The following is a 22,918-nucleotide window of genomic DNA, read 5'->3' as shown; positions in this document are numbered from 1 at the left end:
CGCCGAGGAACTTTGGCACACCAAAGGACGGCCTCGCCGTGTCGTAATCAGCAGCGACAAGCCACGAGCGTCGCACGCACTATCTCGGTGACGTGACGTGACGCGCGCGCGTCACACAGATGCCGGCCGCGTGACGTGTCGCGGCCGGCGCGCGAGGACGGCCCGCCCGGCCGGTGCCATCCGGACACGTCAGTATGAGCGAGCCTGTCATAAATACCGCACTCGGGCGATGGCAGCCACCAGGAAACTCAGGTGCACCGACGAGTGTATCCGCCGACGAACGGGGCTGATGCAGCGCGACAGAGAGGTGTACTACAGAAAACAAGAGCGGTCGACTGCCGAGTCGAACCAGCTACAGGAAATAACGGTTAGCAGCTGATATGATAGACTTTATCTAGAATCGAACAATTTTGTCTCGTTTTATCCAGCAGACGTTCAACCCAGTACGATCCGATAAAACGTAGCAGTATTCGATCAAACATTCGTAGCGATCTTCACTCGCCCCGGGCGCAGCAGGCGCTGTCAGTCAGTCCGTCATCGCGGCAATATTACGTGCCACTTGTCAGCTGGCGGCAGCACAACCGACACCGGTCAGTGCAGTCTGCACACCGCTGCTAACGAGTGCAAACACCGTGTGGCCGGCACCTAACGCCGTCAGACACGTTCAGAGCGTCCAGGCTGGATCAGACTGGATAACACTGACTGGATCAGTCGGCGTGAACGGAGGCCGATTACCAGGAGAGCAGACCGGGAGAGCCAAGTATCCTCCAATAACGCAGGATTCGTCCGAGCAGCTAGCTCTGCCTGGCGCCGCGGCAGTCCGTGGCGTGGTCGGGGACGGCGGCCAGGGATAGATCAGTCGGATCGAGGCGCTCCGTCTGCCAGCGGCGCCGTACACAGTGCAGGCGCCGGCCGAGCGCGGCACACCGCACTTCCCACGGCGCCGTTTGTTTACCTCAGGCGCTCGCTGGCCGGCCGGGAGAGCCGCGTGCAGCAGCCGCCCACCGCCCGGCGACCGCGCCAGCCGAGCCGCCCAATGCGGATACAAGCGAACCCTGACTGTCGACAGGCCACAGAGTGCAGCGATTCGGGTCCGAGAACCTCCTTTTCACCCAAATGACGATCCTTTGAATATGAACTGCCGAACTTCAGCCCGAAATATCTATTACAGGTAGTAAAAGTTACACTCTTCCCAAATGGCACCGACTGCCAGTCCGTATTCCGCCCTTGCTGAACTTGATATTAGTCGAACTCGACCGCCCCGAGCGGCGCCGACCGTCTCGTGGGTGAGGTCAGCGTCAGCCGCCCCCGTCCCGGGCGGGGAGGGGCGGGTGGGTGGTGACTGCCTCCGACCATGTACCGGCACGAGCTCGGCCCCGGCCCAGCTTTGTGTGCTAAACGGGCGGGCACGGCGCGTGCGTCGGAAAGTGGCCGGGTCGGTACCGGTGGCGGGCTGGAGCCACTGCCGACGGTGGGTCAGGCTGACAGCTGACTGACCCAGCCGAGGGTGACGCGGCAGTTGGGCACAGGCGTGACTCCGTTGGTGATAACTTCTAAACGATATCATCGTCCATAAAACTTATCTTTCGTTGAATAGCTAAAACTGGACAGAAGTGATCACTGATCAGGAAAGAGAGTTACTGGATTGACAGGACTACGAAGCAGTGGCAGGTTTACTGCAAATTGGCTACTGTTGACATGTCTACGTATCTGGCAGCGCTGGCTCAGTAAAACATTAATAGGGTAAATCTGACCACATTTCCGTTGCGCCAAATGTAATACCCCGCATGATTGAATCCTTAGTAGCACGCTCAGCACGAGGCTGCATCTCGCTAACAAGATGAATTTAATCCAAAATCAATGACGCAAATAAGATCAAAGTCAGAGGATGAAGCGGATCGGAAACCGATGATTAATGCTGTCCGCATATGATCCGGCCGCCGGCGCGGGCCAAGCCGTGCAAACAGCTGACTAGTTGGGATGTTGCTCAGAATGGAGCACTCCCACCGCTCTCTGATCAGGGCTGTCGGCCAACTCTAAATGCAGAGCACGTGCTGCCAGCACCGTCCACCAACAGAATCAATGTCGAACAACGTGTAGGGACGAGCACAAGCTGAGTGATGGTTTTCGTGCAGTTGGAGTCATCAGGGACCTCGGTCTTAATGTATGAAAGGAAACGAGGAGATAAGTACGGATATCAAGCATAAATAGCCCTTATTTGGTGTTCTACCCTAAAAAAGCCCCATGAAGCCATATGGTAGAAGCCAACGTAGCTCTCTACGTACTCCAACCCTCACTCGGACAAGAACTGTCCCCCACCATTATTGTATACGAGAGTCCTTCCGAGGCAGAAGTGCTCCGATAACAAATCACGCACGCGTCGCGGTGCCCAGCGGGCCCACGACGCCCGTTCGGCGCGCATCCAGTCGGCGCCACTGCACGCCGCACGGCCGGCGGTCCGCAGCCGGCAGGGGCCGACCCGCGCCCCTCCCTGTCCCTCCCCGGTCCAGGCCGCACCGACCGCGCCGTAAGCCGACACCGCACCGGCCGCAGTACCGGCGGCCAACGCCTCCGGTCGTCACGGCCACGTCTCCGTTCGTGGAAATAACTGGGCCAGTACGATCGGCCGGAGATACATCTCTAAGCTCAGCCCATGCCGGCCCCATATGACGAGTCCAGGCCACCAGGTCGGCCCAGGCAGGTCTCCGACTCGCAGCGAAGCATGTGCCCCCTCTGTAAGGACGCTGTGTCGGCGCCAGCCTACATCTCAGCAACATATAACCGCACGCGAGCGCTACTGGACTCGCTTCACTGTTCCATTGTCAACCACATGTGAAAACACCAAAGGATCAATAGGGTGGCATAGTCCCAATAAGATGCTACTGAAGAGTACTCACCGCTTTAGGCATGGTGGCAGCTTTGTATTTCCAGGAGTTCTGTAAAAAGAATTACACATCAGTAAAAATTAATAAAGTTATTTATAGCAAAACAAGACAAACTGAGACTGCAACTTACCTATGGAGAAACATCTCCCACTTACACCAACATCAACCTTGACAATCCTGGTAAGTGGTCATTACCTACAAAAAACAGTATAAAACCAAATTAGTTTCAATATTAGGAAATGCTAAATCAACTTGGTCAGAAGGTTGTGGTAGCTTCAGTACTAACTACTATCCCAATCATAGCAACAGGCAACGTTTGTTGGTGAACTGGTGTGTCGTTTGATCATGGGTTCCCATCATGTCTGCTACCATATCCTAAAGGCTGCTAGGCAAGGAGAACCCTACCAGGTGAGAGAACCAGGTGAGAGAACATTTCTGGGCAACAGCTTGCAAAGAACCTGTGAATTCCATTGAGATGTAAGTACCCAATTAACTGAACAGCATTTTCACATTTATTTCATTTTAAATGTTGAAATATTTCAGAACCTTATATTTAGATAAATTATCATGCTCTGCTAAACCAGTATAATTTCTGTGCACAAACAATACAATTATTGCATGGCAACTGTTCCTTTATACTGCTTTCTATGATTCCAGATAACCATTCCTCCTAACAAGACAGATAGATACCTACTACCTAGGTACCTATATTTTCTAACACAGCTGAATTATTGCTGGGATAAAACTGACCAGTCAAAATCTAACAACAGATTCAAAAATATTTAGGACCAGTAGAGCAGTATTGAACCAAACATCCACAAAGACCATTCTTCATCAGTTCTCTAAGGAACCTGACCACGTCTGACATGGCCACAGGACAGTTGGGGAAACTACGAGGCGAATGTCAAAAAATTGATTGGTCAATAAATGGACTTTTGATGACCATATATGGGCATAAATGCAGCCCCCGCTACTAAGGGTGAAAAACGGTATAACAAGCCGGTACTTGCGGTATCGCGTCCACTTATTGGAGAGAAAAGGCTTCCATTTTTCACTAGGAATTAGTGTGATTTGATTACATTCGGCGAATTGACTCGAAAATGGCGATAGGAAAACGGCTTTTCTGCAGGTTCTGGGCGTCACAATCAGCTGGCCATTCAATAAATGGATTGGTTTTATGAAAGAAAATTGTTAAAAGACTTAATTTAATTACAATAAACAAAAATATTTAATTCTAAAATAATAACTTAACTACAATTAGAAAAACCATAAACAAAATAATAAAAATAGTGGCATTTTTAAACCACGGTACTGCTTACATTTCTTGGCGCGTCTGTTTCAATCCGCCATATTTGCCGATCACGGTTTGACCTTGCGTTGTAACTCTGCGATTTAGAGCCGCCAGTTAATTATGCACCGGGTGAGTGTAGGTCTTGTGTGGTTAAAAAACATTATTATGCCTTATTTTTTCATTTGAATGCTGAAATTCATTGAAAAGATGAAGTTGTCTGATTTTATGACCATATATGGTCATCGCCCCGCCCACTCCAGCCGCTGATAGGCTAATCCAATTTTTGTTTGGCTCCTCGTAGTTTCCCCAACTGAGGACACAGGTTGAGAAATAGACAGGCACAATGTCAGCCGTACCATTTAAACTGTACCAAACTGACAGTATTTTGTTAAGTACACAGGAGAATACTGTCATAATTTTATAATAATTGTAAACATCCCAAACAAATAATCAAATCATCAGACCTAAAGGCAATCATGAGCAACAGGTGTCGATATCACACGCAGACAAAAGTGCGCCACATTCGTGCCAGATACTTAATTACGGAAATTTTCGACATTTTTAGCGGAGATTTGTTTGTGAAACATACAAATATTTGATGAATAGGTATCAGAATATTTCGTACCTGATGAAAACGACTCCGGAAGGAAATAACAGGCGATCCCCAGCCCCGACGTTCTCCAACGGGGCACCACCCAGAATTTCAATTACGAAGGGCGATTCAAGGTTTGCTGTAATGACTATCGTCATGTGATATTTCAATTCACCTTACAGCTGTTAGATATAAGATATTTTAGTATCATTCTACAGTTCTGCTTTTTAGGCAATTTGAGCGAAAATTATGTTTTAGATTAATCAAATATGATCATTTTAACTTAAAATGAACATGAAAATTCGTTTGCTGTAAAAAGAAATTATCCCATTATTTGCCATTTTCCACAGTATTCTCTGGTCATGAATAAAATACATGATCCTTGCCAATGAAAAGTAAATTTGAAGAATTTACCCGAAAAATATTTTAATAGTTCATCCTGATAACTGCCGTACTTTTCATTCGGTCGTCGATCAATAAGCCATCCCTAAAATATGCCTTTTCACCAATTTATTGATGATATCTTTGATGATATGTATCATTTTATGTAGAAAACCAGAAAATTATTGGAACATAACTTTATTTGAAGTATTTCCATGTAGAATGAACACTACATTCAAACATCTTGTCTGCGTATCCATAAATCTAAGGCATTCCTTATTTAGTGGCAGCATCCGGTAAAAGATTGTTTGTTACATTACTGGCGCAGCTGTGACATTTATTTGTCTGCCCTACGCGCGGGTTTTCTTTCGGGGAGAGAAGTCTGTCGGCCCAAGGCCCTATATACTAGTCGGCCTTGGTTGTGTCATTTTATTTTAATTTGTAATTTCACTGTTTTACGGAAAAAAAATCAAAAACACTGTAACAATCAGTTCAAAATTGCCTGAGGCGAGGCAGGTCGCCAAACCAAACCAAGAGGCCGTGAAGTTGCGCTGTTCACTTGATCTGATCATTTGCACAAAGATCTGCACAGTCCGCATTCGGCATTCTGCATCATCCTAGCTGTTACAGAGGCTGGTCAGATAAGGTACCAACTGATAAATGTATATGCATGTGTGTAGTGTGTGTGGCCAACCAGATAAGGCACCTGTCATCTCACTTACCGCACTGCAGCACTCAGGCAGAGTACCTATAGCTATCATAAAGGCAAAGCGCCACGTTGTTTGACCCGAGCTGCTGCTCCTACAGGTAGGTAGGTACCTACTTTGCCATATTTTTGTGGTGTTTGAAATATTATGCATGTGAACTTTGTGTAGCATTGGATGAGGTCAAAACCCTCTTTTGCACCCTGGGCTCAAAATTGAATAAGTAAAAACAACACCATATTGACATTGTTGCAAGCCATGTATCAACCTAGACAATTGTCCATACGGCATACAATCATTTAATGCTTAAAAAATTGGATACAATACAAGCAGAAATAAAAAACCTAATCTAGCCTGACCTAACCATACATACTAACCTACTAACCTACCAACCTGCAACCTACACCTACAACCTACCAACCTACAACCTACCAACCTACAACCTACCGGTAAAAGTATACATTAAGTCCGAGTGACTGTTAAAAGATAAAGTTTTCATATTCTTACATTATTTGACATCCTGAATCCAAAAATGATACTTATATGTCCTGGAAATAAAAGAAAAACATAATCAAACCTGACCTAACCTTACCTATTTACCTACAACCTACCAACCTACAACCTACAAACCTACAACCTAACCTAACCTACAAACCTACCAACCTAAAACCTAAAACCTACAAACCTACAACTTAACTTAACCTAAAACCTAAAATTTTTGCTGTTACATATTTGTATCAACAGCGTCACAATTGTCCACTCGGACCTAATATATACTAATACCCAACCTACCAACCTACACCCTACCAACATACAACCTACCAACTTACAACTACCCTACGACCTAACCTACAACCTAAATCTACTTATATACCCCACATAACCTTACCTGACCCAACAAGTGGTTGGGTGTAACTTATAAATGTTTTTTTTTGTAAGAATTATCATTAGTCTCTATGTGTATTGTGTGATCTCACTTTTCTACCTTGACCTTAGAATGATGTGTTTTTTTTTCTTTTCATGATTTCGTTTTGTGAGTTTCTTCGATATTAAAAGAGAAAAGAGGGAAAATAAAGAGGTGCAAAAGAGGGAAATAATCTTGGATGATTCTTTGGTAAAAATAATAATCAATTCCACCAATAATTCACAGCACATTCAAAGCATGTAAGCCTTCATGTTAATGTGAATGTGAGGCCTTAGTTACAAAGATGCCATGTCACTGCAAGTGTAAAAATTATCTTCTTTTTCATTTGCCTGACTATTACTGTGCTGTGTTTTTTGGTGTGTTTTTTTTTTTGTTACTCTAAATTTCAAGTTATGTAGAATAGATACGTTTCAGCTGCTAAGAAAGTGTATTTCTTGATGATTCATAGTGTGTTTATTCAAAGTGGACCAGTAATAATGAGTATGTCATAATTTATTTCTATAAGTTTCAATCAAAGTCATAAGGCATGAATCTAAATAATAGTTAACCCAATTGTTTAATTATTTCAGTGATAATGAGCTCTCCATCCAAGGGTGAATGGCTGAAGCCTGGAGATGTCCTGCAGAAGTTGAAAGCAAAGAAGAGAGCTCTGAAAGCCAGAATTAACCAGGGAATCAGAAAGCAGGCTCTTGAATCCAGCCAACTCTCATGTTTTAAAGGCACTAGTCAGAAACGGACAAATCCCTTCAGGTCAGTCATCTAGAATAGCTGCTGGTTAATAATTGCTGGCTTATATCTGCATTGGGTAACATGATAACACAGCTTTGCTGTACATACTACTGTATCTGTAAAACAGATATACAGTCTGTCTGAGCTCTGCCAGCACTGCAGTGATATCCTATCATGTGTTACCACATTTGTTGGTGTGCAGGTGCGGCGGCGATGACGGCAACGCCAAACGGCCGCGGTTGGCTCCGGCCGCCGCCGCGCCAGAGCCGTCCATGGATCAGACGCTGTTCGAGATCCTGCGCTCGGGCGTGGGCGACATGCGCACGGAGGTCGGCGGACGGGCGGCCCCGGCGCCGGCCGCCGGTCCCGCGACCGGGCCGGCCAGGTCGGCCTCGTTTGTCGGTCTGTTGTCCGCCACTGCCACTCAGAAGCAGCAGGAGCCGCAGGTAAGTCGAGGGCGTGTGTCTCGTACTACCGTGCGTTGCCGAGCACTGTACTTCACGAGCGTGGAAAGAATTGAAGAGATGTGGAGAGGGAAAGAGCCAAGCCCTGCATATAGGGGGAAGCTATAAGAGAAGCATCTTTATGAAGAAAAGTGAAAAGGAGAGCACGTTGATTGGGACTCTGAAATGTGATCATTTACAATATGATTTGACACGATTTTTTCAGATGTCACTAATCAAGTAGGTGTTTTTGGTATCTGCTCTGAGCTATTACCTACGCCTTACGTTTTCCAGGTCGATCCAGCTCCCAAAGGCGTACCAGACCTGCCCACTGACTGGGGACTGAAGACGAAAATTCGCTTCCTCTCAAAAACGCCCTTTCCGTGGACAAGTCGATTGAAGGTATGTCGTTGTTACCAATGAATGCTTTCACATTTTCTATGATTCGTTTTGTGTACTAGTGTAGTGCGAGGATCGTGTCATAGATAAATCCATCCTTAGCAACTTTCCCGTGTCATTTTTTTGTGTGTTGAGCGCAGGTAGACGTCCCGCAGACTCGTGTTCCGCATCAATACCGCTCATTTCCGCCTACCTAATCACCGCCTACCGCTCGCCCTCACCTCAGACGCTGGAGGAGGCGTCGGCGGTGACCAGCTGTGTGCGCTGCCTGTCTACGGAGCAGAGCGGCTTGGACACGTCGCCGAACGCCCGGCTGCACCGCCACGCGCTCTACTGGCAGCACCCGTGGCTGCCGTGGCTGCAGCTGTTCCCGCGGCTCAACCGGCGCCCGACCGGGCCGCGCAGTCTGTTCGTCGACCCGGCCATGCAGGACCTTCTGCGGACAGAGTGGTAAGAGGGGAGAAGGTAGTGGAGGGATTGACCAGACGCCACCAGGGATAGAGTGATGAGATGAGAGTGAAAGATTGGAAAGCAGGGAGGGATGTATTGTATCAGACCTCCTTGGGTCAAGTTGAAGGAGATTGCAGCTCTCTACTCGGTGTAGGAGGGTAAACGCAGAGGAGTTTGACCTAGGGATTAAGGCCGCCCCACACTGGATCTCGCATGTGGGTTGCGAGTTTGCGGGTTTTGAGTTTGCGGGCATAATACTAATTCATAGAGTGATTAGACCGCTCCCTTATGGTAACTTCATGAATGCAGTGAAGCCGGCACACCTTCAGAATCTTACATATAGTCGCAATACCAGACAACGAACCAAAATTCGACTCCAAAGAAAAAACCCGCAAACCTCGCAGAACTCGCAGACCTCGCAGCGAGGAAAATCGAAAGTTGACTCAAAATTAACTTTTGGAATGCGATGCAAGGTCGCTCGCAAGCTAAAAGCATGCAGAATCGCTTGTTAGATGGTAGTGTGGGTCACTCAGCTTAGATTGTATTATTTAATTTTGAAGAAACCCGAAAACCCCAAAACTCGCAACCCGCATGCGAGGTCCAGTGTGGGGCGGCCTTTAGGCATATAAGGTGGTCAGGGTTGCGTCTTGTGCGCATAACAACAACTTCAAATGCGATGATGGAATCGAACGATGGGGCTTAATTTATTTGCTAGTCGCGTACATTCTCACACTCAAATGCGCTCTATGCACCTGGCCAACTCATTCACGCTCTACCTGTTTTGTAACCGATTTTCCGTTGTCGGCCAGGGGCGAGAGTCTGCGCTCGCTGTTCCAGCTGTTGCGCAGCCGGCAGTGTCCGTTCTTCTACGTGTGCGCCAGCTCGTTCTGCTGCCTGTTCCGCTCAGCCGGCGTGGGCGGCATCACCGACACACACGCCATCATCACACCGACCAGCCGAGGGCTCAGAGACCTGCTCAAAAGGGACGGTGAGTGACCAAAGACTTTAAAAAGGTGATTACTTAACTTTTCAGGAATCACAACTTATTCGAAAGGGACGGTGGTCCGTCTTTTGCTGTTACCTTTTTATACAGGTCGGCAATTATTCACCTCGTTGTGTTTTTAAGATGTCTGGTGTCTGACTCATGTTCTGTAAACACGTATGCTATAATCCCTATGCTGTCTATCGCCCTCACCAGCACATTCCTTGTGTTCCAGATGTGCAATTCACCCTGCCGCTGCGCCCGGGCGCGCCCCGGCCTCCCACCTCCGCCCCTGAGTCCGCCACCTCCGCCCCCGAGTCCACCACCTCTGCCTCTGAGTCTGCCGGCGGCTCCGCTCCAGACACCGTCTCCGGCTCGCCGCCGCCCGCGGCCAGTCCCGGCGAGGGTCAGACGGAGCCGTCCTCCCCCGCTGCCGGGGAGGACGTGCTTGAGGCCTCTGAGGACGAGGATGAGGACGCCGAACACTGGCTCGAGAGGATGGGCATTCAGGCAGACGCCATGCCCGGCATGCACTCGACGCGGCGGAAACTGTATCCTTTGGGACCGGGAGTCAGGGAGCGAGAAGGTGGGAAGGGGCTGTCTGGGTTCACGCAGCACTGTCGATTATTGTTTCTGATTACTTTGCTGTGCTGCAAATCGTCTTTTGTTTTAAAGTCGTGTTGTCGGTAACAGATGAGTCAGATGCCGAATATGTTCATGGTTGCGAGCCTGTCTCACCCTCGTAGCGTATTATTTATTTTTGCCACGAGAGTTCCCGTACCTACGTTGCGTATTTACACACAGAGGTGTTCCGGTCAATATCTAGTCTGTGTCTGTCTCCGTGTCCGTGCTAATTTCCTGAGCTGAGCGATATGTCGGCGGCGACAGTCAGCAGGAGTCCAACTCGGACGGCCGGCCCGAGTCGACAGCGCTCGTCACCGGCGGCGACGTGTACGCGCTGCTCAACTTCCTGCTCAACTCTCGTGCCTGTGTGGCGGCCAGCGGGCCTCTGGCGGGCGTGCCAACCACCCTACTGGCCCCTGTCGGCTTCCAGGGCGCCTCCCTGCAGCCGCTGAAGGTGAGCGCCGGTCCCGGTACTGCCGGCCGGGTACCATCTCCCTACCTTCTGCTGCTGCCAGTGCCGGCCGGGGTACTATCTCCCCTCCGCTCCTGCTGTCCGACACACGCATCGGTCGGAGTACCACCTTTCCACTCCTTCTGCTGCGCGTGTCGGCCGGTTTCTACCTCCCCTTCCCTCTCCTCTTACGGCACTTGCCATTTAATTTTCTTGACCGTCCTCAAAAGTACTTGCATTGATTGTGAGTCCACGTTCTTTTTTGGAAGTCTTGTTCGATATTTTCTTTCTCGATGAATGAATATTCCAAGAACTTAGTACATTAGTAAAGTAAATGTGCCTTTCAAATGGATTTGAAGCCTTGCTACAAAGTTCAGTACACCAAGTTCATTAATTCATGAGTTCAAGCTCATTAATTCATCAGCTCAGGTTCAGTACATTACAAATTAACTGAATGGTCATTACGAAGTCCGTTTATGTATTCATTTTAGCTTCAGAAATCAGATGCGTTATTCATTTTAAGCAGCTGCAATTTCCGGCCTAAATACGCTCCTCTGTCTTTTGGCGGCCGGCTCAACACATATGGTCCTTCAGGCCGAGCCTCGCTGTTTTTCTCTCCCTTCTCTCTTTTCTCCCTCACTTTCTGTCTTTCTCTGTGTCTGTGTGAGTTCCGTGTCTATGTGTGTGTGGTCTGACGCGGCGGCGGCGCAGGTGCGGCACGGTACCGTGCAGCAGGCGCGGCAGACGCTCCACTCGTTCGAACTGGCCGGACCGGTGATGCCGCACGCCGTGGCCGGCCTGGTGCGGCTGGTGCGCTCCTCGCACCACCAGTTCACCGTCTCGCTGGCCGGTGTGCGCGGCGGCGAGGCGCTGTCGCGTCTGCCGGCGCCGGGCCCGCTGGCGGCGCCGTCTGTGTTCGGCCAGCAGGGCCTCTCCGACTGCGGCCTGGAGCCGGACCTGGTAGAGACGCTGTGCCAGCCGCCGCCGGCTGAGGGCGCCCCCACCGCCGTGCTGCGGGAGGTCACCTGTCAGGAGGGCCTCTACACGTGGTGACGGAGAGACTCTGCCGCCTGCCGGACATCCCGGAAGGTACTGATCGCACGCAGAGGGCGCTGCAAAAGCCGAGCAGCTCAGGACGTCTGTGGAGTATGGACTGTCAACTGTGTAGCCCTGGCTGGTGGTAAAGCTGGTCAGCTGCAGGGCAGCCTGCGGCCGTCGGGTGCGATGGCGAGTGTGCAGCTGAAGCCATCCGGTACAAAGCTCAATGGAGTTCGTGCCCAGTGATAAAGCGGCCTGGCTACGCTGCGCTCAGAGCTGTTTTACAGCGAACTCAGAGCAATCTGATGCGGCTGATTTCTCCTGAGTGTGGCCCGTGTTTGCACAGTAGGAGTGGCTCTAATTGTGATTCTTGCGTTATTTATACACAGTTGAGTCAGTGTCTGAACGCTAGAGCCTGCCGTACTGGCGAACTCTGTATTCACTGTTGACTTTGCCGTTTGATCGTGTTCATCCGATTATGCAATGTTTTAGTGTTCGTGAACATTGTGTGTGTGATAATTTTAGCTCATGGATATGCGATGACTCAGCATTGGACATAGAATCACCCCACCAATACATTTATCGCCTTTGATAATATTGCAATGTTATGATTGACGAACTTATACACTTTGGTACATTTGTAATCTAACTTATTCATGAGGATTTTCCATTTATACACTTTTGAGATAATCAGCGAATTGACATGTTGGATATTTCAGTTGCCAGTTTTAGCGCAAAGCAGTGCTTCAGTTGAGATATTTTCTTAACTCGTCTTTTTTCGATTTTCTGAGCAATTATCCATAATGAGATGCGAAAGCGTGATGCCCACTTGCAGCAGTGGCCAAATAAATTAAATATTAAGTTCCATAAATGAGCAGGCATCGTTTTATGATTGAAAGTTCATACTATCTGAACATACTACCTGCAAGAGGATTTTGGTGCAAGAGGCATCTGAGGCCTCTTGCACCAGATGAGATATTTTAGGAACTATGTAAAACCGTCAGCCCTTGTGCAGTTGTGGTGTTTTGGCGTGTGACACAGCCGTTAGATATGAATTATCACGTTTAGAATGGTGGGAAACTGAAATAGATCCATCAAAACTGCTTCCAAATGAGGAAACACAGCTTTGGTCGTCGTCGGAAATGCAGCGTAACGTGCAATGTGTCCATTTCTCATTTTGCTCGACGGCCGTTACTGGCTTGCGTGGACATGTAATACATGCATGGCCTGTAGTGCAGAATGGAATAACACTGGCATGGTTCGTCGGCCCGCCGTCCGCATGGTGCCTGAGCTGGGAAATTCAGCTGTGCTATGTGTTGGTCAGAACTCAGAGACGACCCTGCTTTACATGCTTGTAGTTTGGTAAGGGGATCTGTCCTGAGCAGTCGGAACAAGTTTTTCCCCACAGTTTAAACAAGGTAGTTCGTTTGATATCGGATGATTTATTTAGACAAATCCATAACGCATTCATTATTTAGCACATTGGCACGGCTCAAGTTTACCCCGTTTTGCCGAAGAGTCTTCAGCGCTGTAAGACACCCAACGGCGTCACGCCCTTCCATATATCCATCAGAAGAAGACGCTGTTCTCGGCGTCGCGCGACTGCTGGTTGGCCACCACCTGCTGCTCGAGCAGCTCGTTCTCCTCGAAGATGGTGTCGTCGCTGTAGAGCTGGATGCAGATGGGCTGCCGGTGGCAAGCGCCGCCGCCGCTGCAGTACTTCTTCTGCAGCACACACACCTTGCCGTCGGGACAGCGGTCGCAGTAGGGCGCCCGCTTGGAGACGCACAGAGGCACCAGCGGACACGTCTCGCCGGGACGGCACAGCGCGCGCGTGGCGGCGCACCGCGTCTGCTTGCCGCACCGGAACCGCACCGTCTTGCACGGGTGCACGATCTCGGGAATGGGCGCCTGGCAGGTGTGGCCGCAGCCGGTGCTGCAGCACTTGCTGTCGTCGGCGCAGTCGTAGTCGCTGCTGCACTCTTCCAAGCAGACGCCCATGTAGCCTCTGACGATCTTTGGGCAGAAGCCTGGCTTGGTGGGCGGACACTCCTCCTGCGAGCAGAGCAGGAAGCCCTGGATGCAGGTGCAGCTGTTGCACTCGATGTCGACCACCTCGCCGTCCTGCTCGCACGGAATCGGCTTGCACTCGGGGTTGCCGTAGCGATCCTCCTCGCACTTGAAGCCGACCCTGCACTTGGTCTCCTCGCAGCCCGGTTTGCGTGGCTTCAGACACTGGAAGGCGCAGCCGTTGTAACAGCACTTGTCGCCGGCGTCGCACTCGGAGTCATACTGACAGGTGGTCTCGCAGGAGACGCGGCTGCCCTCGGGTAGCGGCGCTGGACACCGGCCCGATTTCGTCTCGGTGGAGACACAGCGCGCGTCCGCCGGCGGGTACTCGACGCACGCCGTGCCCTGCGGACAGCTGATGTCCTCGCAGCGCTTCCGCAGGTCCGGGTCGACGCAGACGCGCGCGCAGCCGTCGAAACAGCAGCGCTGCGCGCCCGGACACTCCGAGTCGTATGTGCATTGGTCCGTGAAATCGGCACAGCCGAGACCGGGCCGCGGCTGTTCGGCGGGACACCGGCCCGGCTTCACCACCGTGGGGCGCCGCTCACTGCCGCAGTGGTACTCACAGAACCCCTCCTCGGCGGCCTTGTTGGTGTAGTGGTCCTCCTCGAAGAAGACCGTCAGCGGGCTGACGGGCTGGTCCGGCGGCGCGGCCACCACGTCCGGCTCGAGCAGCATCACACCTTCGGGGTCATCGCCGCCGAAGTCGAGCTGCGCGACGGCAGCGGCAGCGAGGGAGAGCACTAGCAGCGGCAACTTCATGGCGACTGGGAGCTCCGGGCGGCACTGGGCTCCCGGCCGACACCCGCTGCACAGTATATCCCGGACTGGCGCGTGCCATTCGGGGGACACAGTCCAAACAGATGACGTCAACGTACAACAGACGGTCCTGCGTGTCAGAATCGCTACCACTGCGATATACAGAGAATTGCGGGTCGGCGCGTGGGTGGGATGGGGCTACTCGTGGAAAGGATGGGGTCTTCTGGTCACTGTCCGCTGTCCGCTGAAATATGTCATGTTGCAGTGATATGGTACGAAATAGCTAGCCTCGAATAAATTTGGGTCAGGTTATTCAAATATACCATTACTTTACGCGAATTCGTTTGATATTGTTCTTTTTTAAACAGTGACATTACATGCCCGGTCTAATTATCTATCCACTCGGCTCCGCAAATTGAGCCATTAATTTTGACACCGTGTGTACTCACGGGATACTCCACCGTCCATCTCTTTCCTTTCCGTGTTGTTCCGATTCGGACATCGCTGACACGTCTGTTCTTCGCGGGTCAAACGGCCATTAAGCGTCCGCTGAAACTTCAGCCACTTCTATACCTACTCCTGGCATGATATTGGGGTTGTGCGAGCTTCGATGAGTTGGTTTTGACTTGAGGTATCCCGAATCTATGTATGTTGAACTTCGGAGCCAGGGAGAGACTGCAGCTTTGGTGAAACTGACCGGAATATGGATCGTCTTGATGGAAACGTGCGGAGAGCGTAACCTTGCCGGGAGCATAAAGAGAACGTGCTATTTCACCTTTCGAGGTATGGGTAGGTCAGTTATTTGTTGCATGCGAAAGGGGTATTTTTGCGATCTGCTCTCTGCGGACGCCAGGCTTCCGAATGCAATCGTCGGGAAGGCTGACACTGGTGTGCCTCAGATTGAAGAGTGGACAGTCCGCCCGTCCAGCCAGTTTGGCCAGACGAGGGCCTGGACCAGATGTCTGTCGTGGGACGGGCGCGGCAGCCGCCGTTTGTTTACACCTCGAGTGATAATGGCATGCATGACTTTTCTGAGATGAACATGGCCTGCTGGCCAATTGATTATACCAATGGTACCCAAACACACTAGTGCAGATTGTCCATGAAAAGATATAGGTAAAAAGGTTATTCGTGCTTTGGTGTTTTTATTCTGCCTTATGGTCGCGATTAGGTACTTGGACGTCTACATTATCTAAGAAGCGTCACGTTTATTTGTGCTTCGTTGAGAGACTTACAGAGATAATTGTTGAATCATGTTGAGAGAATCGCATAGCCTTTGTTTATCCTTAAGCGTCGATTTATTGAGTGACCACTGTCCAGCATGCTTAAAAGTTATTTCAGAGCCCGCGTGTGACAGACGGGACACGCTTGTTGCGTGCAGCTGCAGGCTCTGTCCATGGCACAATCGCTCGAGCGTTGAAATATTGCAGGCGTGTGAACAACTAAATGTTGTTAAAAGCAAATGGAATCGGCCCGCGACACTCAGATATGATCTACGACCCTAAACCGTTAACGGAACTCATCTATGACGACTGAAACCAATGACCTCAGTCCGAGCATTCCATGCATGAATGGCCGGCTCGACTCAAACCGAGCTCTCGCTGTCGGTCAGCTCATAGGAGCGACTCTCATACCGCACCACGGAATTCTGGTGCAGACTAAACCTCACCGCTACCAACTCGCCACAACACCGCAAAGGAAGACCATATCACAACAAGAGGCCCAGTGCTGTGGAATAATATGTACAATCCGTATCCACGCATTGTGTGGCGCCTAAGCAAATAACAGTGCACCGAACATGCGTGTAACCATTAAAGGCCCTAAACGTGGATGATTTGAATGGCACACGGGGAGAAGTCCCCAAGAAAGTTATCACATTATATCGGACACAATGGCTACGGCCCGTTGCTGCTGTGTCTTCTGGCCCACCGCCCCTCGTCGCCAGCTCCCGATCAGGGGATGTGTGTCACGGTGCGCTCGACGGCGACGATGCTGATCAGGTGGACGGCCCTCTCGGCGGCCAGCACCACGAGCGCGGCGGCAATGCCGAGCGGCACCAGCGCCAGCACGGCGCTCAGATCCTCCAGGCCGAGCGGCTGCCAGCGCGCCGGCTCCGCGCGCAGCTGGCACAGCGCAGCCGGCTCGCGGCGCCGGCCGGCCACGCGCTGCAGCAGGCCCAGCTCGCGCAGCCGCAGCAGCTGCAGGTCCAGCAGCCGACTGTGCCGGAACTGGTGGCTGTAGGCCACGCCGCTGGGCCGCGTGCTCACCAGCTCCGGCAGGAAGCAGATGTTGCAGCTGGAGTCGGGGTGGAGCGCCTGGTGAGTCTCCAGGTCCTCCTCAGCCAGCAGGAAGCCGTGGTGAGGTCCGGCCCGCAGCCAGGCGCCCAGCTGGTCGCTCTCCTGGGACCAGAAGTCCACGCCGGACGGCCGGGCGTGCTCGTGTTTGGCGATGAGCTGCAGCAGCGGGTCTCGCGCCGTCAGAATTTTCCGCTCCATGACGCCGCCCTTGTTGTAGCCGACGCTGAGGCTGCCCGTCTCCAGACCCTGGCGAATGGTGCTGTACGGCAGCTGCGGCCTATCCAGCGCCATGAAGCTGTGGATGACGCTGATGTAGTAGCTGCCGACCAGGAAGGTGAAGCCGAAGCAGAGGAAGCAAAAGACGGCGTGTGAGACGCGGGTGGGCACGGGCAGTCCGCGTCCGTACTGTTTGCAAACCATCGCCGCCAGCGTCCACCAGCCGGCCAGGAAGGACAGCTCCCGGCGGAAGGCGCTGCGCCGGCCGTCCGCCGTGCTGAAGACGGCCAGCGCCTGACAGCCGGCCATCCAGAGCGCGAGCAGCGTGACGCACAGCACCACGGCGATCCAGGCCGCCCGGCTGAACGGCCTTTTGGGCTCGAACGGGCGCCGAGCGACGCGCGGACGCTGGATGGCCACCCGGTCCTGAAACGTCGACGTCGGGAAGGAGAACCGCATCATCGACGAGCGCCGCACCGTCTGCGTCAGCGAGTTCACCGTCATGTCCACGGAGTTGTTGGCCAGCATGTTCTCCTGCTCGTTGAAGGAGTTTCCGTTGGGCACGTGTGACACGAGGCGGATGGAGTAGGAGAAGCCGAGTGTTTCGCTCATGTACCGCAGCAGCACGCCCTCGCCGTGCTCGGAGAACGCCATCCCGCGGAGGTTGGAGATGCCGCCGCCGCGGCCGTCCATCGGCTGCCCGTTCGCCCTGCCCACTATGCTGACCGCCACGTGCACGCCTCGCAGCACGCCCCGAAAGTCGCCGGTGGACCGGGCGACTGGCTGCGCCGTCAGCCGGCCGCCGAAGCAGTCGACGCTGTCGACGGGGGCCATCCGGCCTCTGGCGGCGTCCCAGCGGACGCTGATGAAGGTGACGCCGCCGCGGCCGGCGCGGCGCACCTCGGTCCAGGCGTGCAGCGCGCCGCGCGGGCAGAGCTGCGCGCCGCCGGCCGGCCGCAGCAGCACGGCGGCGTCCGTGTCAGAGTGGCCGTCCGAATCAGACGGACACTCGGAGCCGGGAGCTGCCGGCTCGGCGGACAGCTGCACGAACATCTTCCGCCGCAACAGCGCCGTCAGCAGCGACACCAGAACACCTGCGTGTGCGGACATACGTGTTATACGACCAGCTAGTCGTTGAGGGCGAACACTGTAGTCATGCGACTCATAATGCTGAACTTTCATCAACCTCCATCAATCTGCATTTAGGTGAGAATGGGACTGGCTATTTTCAAGAACGAGCTACAGTGAGAAAAGACAGTGATTTATACCGGAAAGTTTACGCCGCACCGGTGGGTTGTCTTTATTACGAGCGGTGGGAGCGCTCACATCATGACTCACCTCTGTCTGACGCGCCCGGTCTCTGGTCAAACACGGTAACGGAGCGCCACTGCTGGGAGACGGCGTATGACGCCAGACACTCGTGCTCCGAGCGGATCGTCCCCGTCGCCGGGACAACGGCCGTCATCAGAGCCATTGCCAGTGTCAGCGGCAGCACAGCGACCCCCATCGCGGCGACTCAGGACCGTGACCTGTTGGGCGCGGGTCTCGGACCGATCTGTCGACCCGCCGCGCCCGTCAGCCGACCGGACCTCGGTGGCCGGTCAGCGCCGCCGGCCATGCACCGGTCACCACGGTCCACGTGACAGCCGACGGGTCGGTCACGCCACCGCCCGTGGCCCTCACCTCTGAGCGTGCGATCGAAGCCCGACCGCGGTTGTGGCCGCCGGGCAAATGTCGCCATTCAGAGGAGACAATACACTCGGCGACCGGCGGTCGGCGCCGTTTTGGCCGAACGACCACGCGGATACAGTCTGTTTTCGGACCGCCGCACTATGGTTGGAAACGGCCTCACGGATGGCCGGGGGTCAACGCGAAAAAATGTTTTGCCCATAACTTGTTAATGCGTAGACCGACTGCGATGAAACTTTGCATAGGTATACCAGTGTCTTTCGTGCATCATACAGTAACTCAGAAATGACGAGGTCACGTCACGTCACGCGTGTGTGACGTCATCATTGCAAGTATGTTATAAGTCGCCTATGTCTTTCGTTATGTTATCGATATCGCGAGGCATTTTGAACATGTTTTGAATACTGCTATTACTGAATGGATATTGTTGTTATGCTTTAGGGCAAGACATATCAACGTAGTGACGCACAGTGTCTTACTATTGGTCATAAACGGTCAAAAATTTGGAGAAAGAGTATTTATGATTTTTTTTTAGATTGGGCAAAAAAGTAAGAAATAAAATGACGATCAAATGACAAAACATGCGTCAGATTAACCCGGCAGTTGCTGGGGTATTTCCCCATCCGCCGTTTGCCCGGGGGGGGGGGCGTTCAACGCCCCCAGCCGATAACTCGCGAACAAATAGGCGCAGCGAAGCGCACGAGGCGCGGCAAACGAAAGAAGAACGCGACGAGACGATTCACATGAATACTTTAAAGTTGAATTTCGAGGTCACAGGTCGGGTCAAGGTCAGGTCAAACACTTGAAATCGGGTTTTCAGTAGCATGGACTTTAGAACCTCGCAATCGGTGCCTCGCGTTTCGCGTTTCGATTATATCGTCATCAGTTGGTCCTAAATAAATTCAGTCATCAGTTGGTCCTAAACAATCTGTCACAACTGTCACAACCCTTCATATAAGTGCTAAAAGAGTGTCAGATCAATGTAGGGGTCAGTCAAACATAGGCCACTGGCCAGGGTCAAAGTCAGGTCAATCAGGTAAGCACATAACCCCGAAAATTAAAACTGGTACCTATTCGCAGCCCATGCATGACACATGTTTTATGGGTACTTTTGGGCGTAGAACACGATGGTGACATTCATTTTATCATACGAGTACGTAGCTGGTTGAAAAAAGATCAATTTCAGAAATGCATGCATCATGGTCGTGAAGTAGTCACGAGAAATTGCCAACATTCAGTTCAAGATTTTGGGAAATGTAGAACGATGATCAAAAACCATAGATAGCCATTTGATTTGCCATGGTATTGGCAGTGTAATGGCGTTTACAGCATGTCTGTATGTCTGCTCTGTCGGTGGATATCCATATCCATACTCCAGGATATCCATACACGTTTGCACGATATCCATACTCCAGGTGCAGCGGCGAGCAGTTACTTCTTACGAGGGGTGCGGAGTCGAAGTCAGAGTCGGAGTCAGAGTCGGAGTCGGAGCCAGAGTCGCCCAGAGTCGTGGCAACGAGCCAGGAGTCGGAGTCGGAGTCGGGGTCGGTCAGGAGCCCGCAGTGGAAGTCGGAGTCGGTCCGAATCGGAACAGCTCCATCACGACTCCGAAACACTGGCAGGGGTCCGGAGTCGGAGACAGAGTCGGCCGGAGTCATGGCAACGAGTCAGGAGTCGGAGTCGTAGTCGGAGTCGGATTTGGCTCCACCACGACTCCGCAACCCTGCTTCTTACCATCATTTATAAGGATAAGCGATTGCAAGACTGACGAGCCGACCTGGTGCTAACGAAGCGACGGGTAGGTACGCCTCGGGAGATGAAGCTTCACGGACGATTTTGCGCACAAGTGCGCAGTCTGCTTTTACGTTCCCCTTACGCAGAATTGAACAGAGACTTATTCTGCCAAAAAGCTCAATGGAGGTCGATGGAGAACTTTTTGTATGTCCAATGAAACATAAACGTAATTTTGCAAATATTGCTGTGGTGACACTGCAAACAGAATGCAATGCCGTTCCTGATTTTGAACACGCATGGGAAAAAGAGTCACTCCACTCGATAGCCAACATAACAAGGATTATTTTGATATATAATAATCCAGTTTTACAACGTCATGGAGGTACTCCACATGCTATCACCAGCGCGGTTGTTTAAACCTTTGACGGCGCACCAAAAAAGCCACTCTCAGAAACTCCCGATTCCACGTACAATAATGGAGACTAAATGCGCAACTAAATAATTTTTTCTGCCCAATTCAAAACATTTCATCAATTTCCAACAGAATGACACCCCAAATATACATATATTCCGAGATTGCCCACGGCCATCCGTGAGGCCGTTTCCAACCATAGTGCGCCGCTTGTCTATCGGCCTGTGTGCAGAGGTGACCAGCTGGCTGTCGGAGGTCCATTGAGGTTCCTATCGGCCGCGCCAGGCCAGGCGGGAGCTGCGGCAATGGGACGGATGGTAACAGAGCTAGGTGTGGGAACTGACCGGAACTGGACCGAGCGAATGCAGTGGACGGCGGCACAGGTGTGAACAGTCGGCCCCGCCCCGTCGGTGCCCGTCACGCGGGGAAGCAGTGAACGCCTGCACGCCACCGCATGGCCACGAACGCGTGGCGCCGAGTGCGGCTGCTGACTGGGAGGAGACTGTCGCCCAACCCCTCCCCTCCCCACCATTGTGTGTGTAGCCAGCACGCAGGCTATTTTCGAGTCAAACCAGTAGCTCCATATATAGCAGGTAGGTATATGCCATGGCAGCCGGGTGAATGGGAGGTTGGTATCGCCAGACCATTTATATTCCTTTTTCTATGAATGTACCACATTTCCTGTGAGTAAAAATAAACTTGTTTTTACCTTGGAACTTATTTATTTTTCACATATATTTACCTATCTAAATAAACACCGGCACTAACAAGTCACTATCTAAAGGTCTCTTCATCCCCATATAACCTATATGGTTCGGTATCGGTGCATTAACGGAAGAATCATCACACGATTGTCGTATCACACATGCCTACATACGAGTACAAAGGAAGGGTAGGACATTCCTATTAACATTGCATTACATGCTATGGTCGAGCACGCCCAGCACATGGGTACCGAGTTGCGCTCCCCTTACAACGGGAGTAGCTCGATTCCTCAGAGTATCTGTGCGCTGATGGCCAGCCGTTAATACTAGAGATGTCAATCGGATACCAATTTTTTGGTATACCGATACCAAACCGATACCAACTTGGTATTTGGTATTTCAATCGTAATGTGTTTGGTATTTTGCAGGGGCGTCGCCACGGATTTTTGAGTGGGGGGGGGGGGGTCGGGTTTTCGGTCTTCGTCTTGGTGGGTAGGGGTGTTTTTAGCCATACTTCCGTTTTTTCGTGTGTTGAGAAAAACCTCGACGCGCAGCGCCACGAAAGCAGCGGTATATCTTATTGTACAGTGTACAGCAGAAGTAAGGTGGGGTTTCAGTCATGGGTATGTTCTGCTTCTGAAGCTTAGGAACGATTAGCCAGACTACAATGAACCTTTGAATGTAGCTTATATGTATCGTCGCCCTTGCAGCTACAACTTTAGCTATTGACATCTTCTTTTCGATCACTCCGCATTAAACAATCGCCAGTCAAAGCCAACCGTTGAGATTGGTAAAACCCTACATTACTTTAGCGGTGGGCTGTACATAACTTTTGCATCGTGCATAAAAATCAAGCACAGATCACCTGAGGTCAGGTCAAAATGTCATGTCGGTCACAATGTCATGTCAAGTTCAGTTTTAATGCCTCTAAAACTGCAATCTTGTCATTACTATAGATTGTCTCCTGTAAGCCTGAAATTTGGTGTAATGAATGGGATAATAAGTGCCAACAGTTCATGAATCTTGGTTTTTACATCTGAGAAGTGAAGTCAGGTCAAATATGTGACCTCACCAATCATAAGATATGGGAAAATGCACGAATGCCCTCTGCTTTGAACGAATATGCTTAAAACGCTAGATACT

The 22,918-nt window shown here is 51.5% G+C and overlaps 3 protein-coding genes across 5 annotated transcripts in view; 1 reads left to right on the top strand and 2 right to left on the bottom strand.

The window, feature by feature from the left end:
• LOC122381433 (moesin/ezrin/radixin homolog 1-like) overlaps positions 1-4,935 on the bottom strand; it is a 28,692-nt gene extending 23,757 nt beyond the window's left edge. Inside the window, exons 1-2 of one of the 2 annotated variants that reach the window (XM_043365582.1) lie at positions 4,802-4,935; positions 2,898-2,936 (exon numbers count right to left, since the gene is read on the bottom strand). In XM_043365582.1, coding sequence (XP_043221517.1) covers positions 2,898-2,909 — 12 coding nt within the window. In that variant the 5' untranslated portion in view covers positions 2,910-2,936; positions 4,802-4,935. The remainder of the gene's footprint in view (positions 1-2,897; positions 2,937-4,801) is intronic. The other variant, XM_043365579.1, reaches the window with a different exon arrangement.
• Positions 4,936-5,492: 557 nt separating this feature from the next.
• LOC122381432 (protein downstream neighbor of son homolog) lies at positions 5,493-12,489 on the top strand. 2 transcript variants are annotated; one of them, XM_043365577.1, is made up of 9 exons: positions 5,493-5,795; positions 7,348-7,528; positions 7,710-7,953; positions 8,245-8,352; positions 8,576-8,799; positions 9,609-9,787; positions 10,017-10,332; positions 10,670-10,859; positions 11,568-12,489. In XM_043365577.1, exons 2-9 carry the CDS (start codon positions 7,353-7,355, stop codon positions 11,907-11,909), a joined length of 1,779 nt encoding a protein of 592 aa, XP_043221512.1. In that variant the 5' UTR covers positions 5,493-5,795; positions 7,348-7,352; the 3' UTR covers positions 11,910-12,489. The 2 variants fall into 2 exon arrangements, with proteins under 2 accessions (XP_043221512.1, XP_043221513.1); XM_043365578.1 differs by lacking the exon at positions 5,493-5,795 and adding an exon at positions 5,865-5,960.
• A 3,470-nt stretch (positions 12,490-15,959) lies between these two features.
• Positions 15,960-18,793, bottom strand: LOC122381431 (glutamate receptor U1-like). Its single transcript, XM_043365575.1, has 2 exons — positions 18,575-18,793; positions 15,960-18,330 (listed from the first exon to the last, which is right to left on the bottom strand). Exons 1-2 carry the CDS (start codon positions 18,741-18,743, stop codon positions 16,676-16,678), a joined length of 1,824 nt encoding a protein of 607 aa, XP_043221510.1. The 5' UTR covers positions 18,744-18,793; the 3' UTR covers positions 15,960-16,675.
• Between the last annotated feature and the right edge of the window lie 4,125 nt (positions 18,794-22,918).

Source organism: Amphibalanus amphitrite, unplaced genomic scaffold (assembly GCF_019059575.1).
Source record: "Amphibalanus amphitrite isolate SeventyFive unplaced genomic scaffold, NRLGWU_Aamphi_draft 000120F_arrow, whole genome shotgun sequence".
In the NCBI taxonomy this organism is placed as follows: domain Eukaryota; kingdom Metazoa; phylum Arthropoda; class Thecostraca; order Balanomorpha; family Balanidae; genus Amphibalanus; species Amphibalanus amphitrite.
This window is presented reverse-complemented; position numbering and strand designations above follow the sequence as displayed.